Source organism: Mastomys coucha, unplaced genomic scaffold (assembly GCF_008632895.1).
Source record: "Mastomys coucha isolate ucsf_1 unplaced genomic scaffold, UCSF_Mcou_1 pScaffold20, whole genome shotgun sequence".
NCBI lineage: Eukaryota > Metazoa > Chordata > Mammalia > Rodentia > Muridae > Mastomys > Mastomys coucha.
In genome coordinates, this window is record NW_022196903.1 from 37933341 (window position 1) to 37938395 (window position 5055).

General features: G+C 35.7%; 1 protein-coding gene across 1 annotated transcript; it reads left to right on the forward strand.

The window, feature by feature from the left end:
* The first annotated feature begins 3835 nt into the window (after positions 1–3835).
* On the forward strand, positions 3836–4768 carry LOC116098090 (olfactory receptor 13-like). Its single transcript, XM_031380835.1, has one exon. It carries the CDS (start codon positions 3836–3838, stop codon positions 4766–4768), a length of 933 nt encoding a protein of 310 aa, XP_031236695.1.
* Positions 4769–5055: the final 287 nt, after the last annotated feature.

Genomic DNA, 5055 nt, shown 5'->3' on the forward strand with positions numbered 1-5055 from the left:
GATACAAAGTAAGGATACCTAGAGATAATATAGTGATTTTTTTTTAAAAAAATTAAAACAGAATGCTTTGGATAAAGTGTGTTTCAATACATTTTAAAACAATAACTTTAACTCCTTTACGTAAAATAGAAAATTTAAGCAATAAATATTCAGGAAAATAACTGTATCACAAGAATTTTTTAACTAAGAAATACCATTTTCTACATTTTACCAATCTTCAAATAACAACTTATTGTTATGTTATACCACAGGCTTTGAGACTAGAGAAGAAAATAACCAAACTCATTTATGAAGCTAGCCGACACTGATAGCAAACATAGAAAAAGAAAATAGCAGAAAAGGGATTGATTGAACACATCTCAGTAAAGGACCTAAAACTATAAGTTCAGTAAATGAGACTAATAATGTAATAGAGAAAATGTAACTTATCAGCTTGTATGTTAGTGAACTGGATAATAAACAATGTGTGGGTAAGACTGACTGTTCCTTTTTAGATACCAGACACTTGTAGACATCCACCTAACTAAGGGTATAACATGAGCTGTAGGCACAAGCCAGCCTTCTAGTGAAAACCTTTGAAGGACAAAAGTCCGTTCTAAAGTGACCATGGTTACTTTTTTTCCTTTTAAATATAATTAGATTATTACTTCCTTAGTAGATTGGCATATATAGTAAAATAACTAATGTAGGAAAGTAAATGTTTTATTTCTTCTTTTTTGACTATGAGAAAATGTAGATAAATGAATCAAAGAAGTATTTAAACCACAAAGGAAGACATCATTATTTGTCTCCATTATAGTCCATGAAGATATAAAACATGGTTAGCTCATCTGTAGCTCAGGAAGAAGAGAAAACAATAATAGTGATAGGAGGGTTCTTTCTTCCTCTCTGAAATCAAAATCACTAGACATTGAAGAAGAAATAAAATGTTTTCTGGTGAAAATATTCTTTCTCTGTTTATGCCCAGTCAAATTTTACAGAATAATATTTAACAAGTCCCTTTGGGATATTTTATCTACTTTCTTGACTCCTGAACATGCTTCCCACAGCTGCTGTTGATCTTATTATCTGAACTTATTTTATGAATTATATTCCTTGAGGAACCTTGAGCTACACACACATTTGTTTAAAGGAATAATGGTTAGTGTGTATAGAAATGATTTCAACTTCCCATTAAATACTATTTAATCTATTTGGATGTTAGTAGGTAGGGACGTTTTGAAGATCTTCAAATTATAAGTCAAGTAATACTTTGAAGGAACCCTGACCTAGAAGTCACTGAATTGATTCTTAGATCTGTGCTCATAGACCACAGTGATTGAATACAGCATCAGTATCCTCACATCTTGTCATGAGCTTTTCTCCAGGGAAAAACATAGTTAAGCACAGAGACAGCCCCTTTTTTTTTTCTGAAAGGACCAGGATGCAATGCGTGTGGTGGGTGTCTTCTCCTTCCCTTTCCAAGTGTTCAGACTATATTAGGTGACTGAATTCACAGGAAAATAAAGTCAGCTTATTTGAGAGAAAGTCCATCTCCAAGTATCTGCTCAGAAGAAAAGAATTTCCACACTAACAGCTACTTGCTTCTCTCACCCTGTATGCAACGTGTCTTCACATGCCTTTTTCGTAAGTTTGAGTTTTCTATATAACCTAAACGTTACTTATTATGAAATTTCAGATAAAAAGAAAAATTACAACTAAAAATATAACTATTACTGTCTATTCTTTCTAAATTCCTGCTGTTTATAAACTTAGTTACCCAGAAAATATGAAAGCTATCAACTCTTTAGATACACTTAAAGTGGGTACTCTTTGATGCTGTTGCATTTTTTTATTATAAGTGTTAGAAAGCTTAGATCTTTCAGAGATACACTTATAAAGTCCCCATTAGCTCATGAAATTATTGAGAAATGGGCTAATGACATAGAACAAAAGCACCTTGGAGGCTTTATTTTTTAATATGAGTACTGTTTTGAAGGAAGTAGGAGAATTAGTGTGTGTGTGTGTGTGTGTATGTGTGTGTGTGTGGGTGTGTGTGTGTTCACCAAGGTTATCTGTGCTGGAAAGGAGGGAAGTCTCCTCTACTTGTTTCCACAGAATATAGCAGAATATAATGGATGATCAGCAAATATCTGTTCATTTCACAACTTATGTTTTAGCCATATGGAGATAGGAGCAGCATAAATAGTGTTCATTGGTTATTCTCCTTTATTTGACTCTGTATTCATCATATGAAAATTTAGAAATATCTTACAATGAAGGTAGCTTACCAACATATTTTAAACTTTGGATAAAATTGATTTGAACATGAAAGTAATATTTTATATTCTTGCTTCGAAAAAGTAAAATATACTGTATTGAAATAAATAATCACTGTTCCATGCATTGGATTATTAACTGACTCCTCTACTTGAATTAGCACCCTACTTCAACTTCTCCTATGATGCAGGAATCTGTCTTGAATAAGTGGGCAATAATTCCCATATGCAATCAACCAACTTAAATAAATTTTAATCCTAGTAAAACAATCGCCTTTGGGGGAAATGATTCCAGGAATCACAAATCTGTTTGTTGGACTAAGATAATATTGTCGCTCAATAGTCTCCTCATTTGATTTAAAGTAAAACAAGAATTTATCCACTCTTGCCTACAAAACCTGTCATATGTCAAAATTTAACTGGGAAACATGTTAAGAGAAATAAGTCGTATTTCTCTGGGATTTTTATTTTAAATGTGAAATTCATATGAGTTCTAAAGAATGGTGTAGAGTCAAACAAGAAAGCTGCAGCAATTGTTTAAAAGTTGCAGCTCAAAGCTTAGAAAACCTCTGCATCAAAAGGGATTTAAGCATCTGAACAACCACAAAAGAAAATATCACTGACTTAATGAATAATTAATTTACATTGTCCTTAAATTGCCAAAGATTCTTTAAATACGAATCTACAGTGAAAGCCTACACTTGAATCTTTGAGTCAGTCAACACTTTCAACTAAAAGCCTAAAAGTATCATTAAATTATTTACATGGCAGTTCTACTAATGAAACTGAGTAGAACAGTGAAGAATAAAAGAGAATATGACACATGCACTGAACAACATTAGCATATATACAATTATATGTATTCACTTAGAGTATGTTCCATACAGGTTCTTTAAGCATGATGTATAGGACATGACAGAATTTTCTGAGTGTCCATGAGAAAGTATATGTGTATAAAACAAAGCACAGAATGTAACAGAAACAAAGATGACTGAATTCTAACCCAATGACCATCTGTGGGCACAAAAGTGAAAAGACAGTGGTCCCTAACCTAAACCTAGCCAGAGTTATAACAAACTTCCAATCTCTCTATACCATTCAGGTTTATTTTGTTTTATTCGTACTGAGACCATGAAAGTAAATATTAAAATTATAGCATACCCTGAAAGTAAATATTAAAATTATAGCATACTTTGGATTTGTAAGAAAATTTGATAGAAGGATCATTGATACACATCTCACCCTCATTCCTCATAAAAATGACTATGCATGGCACATGTATATACACCTGTCGGCCTCAACTGAACTGTACAGCCACCACCATGATGGGAACTTATTACATGTTTAGATAAAAACTTGTTTGAACTTGAATAACGGGATATGATACTAGCATTTAGCTTATGAAATACACATTTCCTTCTGGTTCATTTGAAACACACAAAAGCTTTTAATTTAGAGACTAACAAGTCAAGAGTATCATGGAGGATTTTCTTAAAAGCATTCAACATAACACAAGTGTATTATCTAAATCCCTGCCTTGAACTTTCACACTAGGTTCAAACTCTCTTTCACAGGAAATGGGGGGAAATCAGACCTTGATTACACAGTTCATCCTCCTGGGATTTCCGCTTAGCCCAAGGATGCAGATGCTCCTCTTTGTCCTCTTCTCCCTGTTCTATGCCTTCACCCTGCTGGGGAATGGGACCATCCTGGGACTTATCTGCCTGGACTCCAGACTCCACACTCCCATGTACTTCTTCCTGTCCCATCTGGCCATCGTTGACATTGCCTATGCCTGCAACACAGTGCCCCAAATGCTGGCGAACCTCATGGATCCAGCCAAGCCAATCTCTTTTGCTGGCTGCATGACACAGACCTTTCTCTTTTTGACATTTGCACACACAGAATGTCTCCTACTGGTGGTGATGTCCTATGATCGGTATGTGGCCATCTGCCACCCACTCAGATACACTGCCATCATGAGCTGGAGAGTTTGCGTTATCTTGGTGCTGACTTCTTGGATTTTAGGAGTCCTCTTGGCCCTGGTCCATCTAGTATTACTGTTACCATTACCCTTCTGCAGCTCGCAAAAAGTGAATCACTTTTTCTGTGAAATTATAGCTGTTCTCAAACTTGCTTGTTCAGACACTCGCATCAATGAGTTCATGGTTTTGGCTGGTGCTGTGTCTGTGCTTGTCGGACCGTTTTCATCAATTGTAATCTCTTATGCTCATATTCTGTGCGCCATCCTGAAGATTAAGTCACAGCAGGGACGCCAGAAAGCTTTCTCCACTTGCTCCTCCCATCTCTGTGTCGTTGGACTCTTTTATGGTACAGCCATTGTCATGTACATTGGGCCTCAACACGGGAAATCCAATGAGCAGAAGAAATATCTCTTGCTATTCCATAGCCTTTTCAATCCAATGCTCAACCCCCTGATCTATAGTTTAAGGAACAAAGAGGTCAAAAGTGCTCTGAAGAGGACACTCATAAAGGAGGACACCTCTTGAGGATGTTAGAGAATAATGACCTTGCCAAGATCTTAGAATTAATTTCATTCAATATTGACCTGGACATGTAAACTTGCTCATCCTTTCCATTTTCTTCTCAAAGCCTTCTCACACCTTCCAAGAACCTCCTGTGTTTTATCTTTTTCACTTTGCAGATTGGTGGAGCACAAGCAAACCGAACATACATGGGCATGACAGTGCACTGGCTTTTAATGTGGCTAAAAGCAATCATCAGTGTTACCCAAGCTACCCACCCTGTGAGCTACACTAGCAAACAGCTTGAAAGA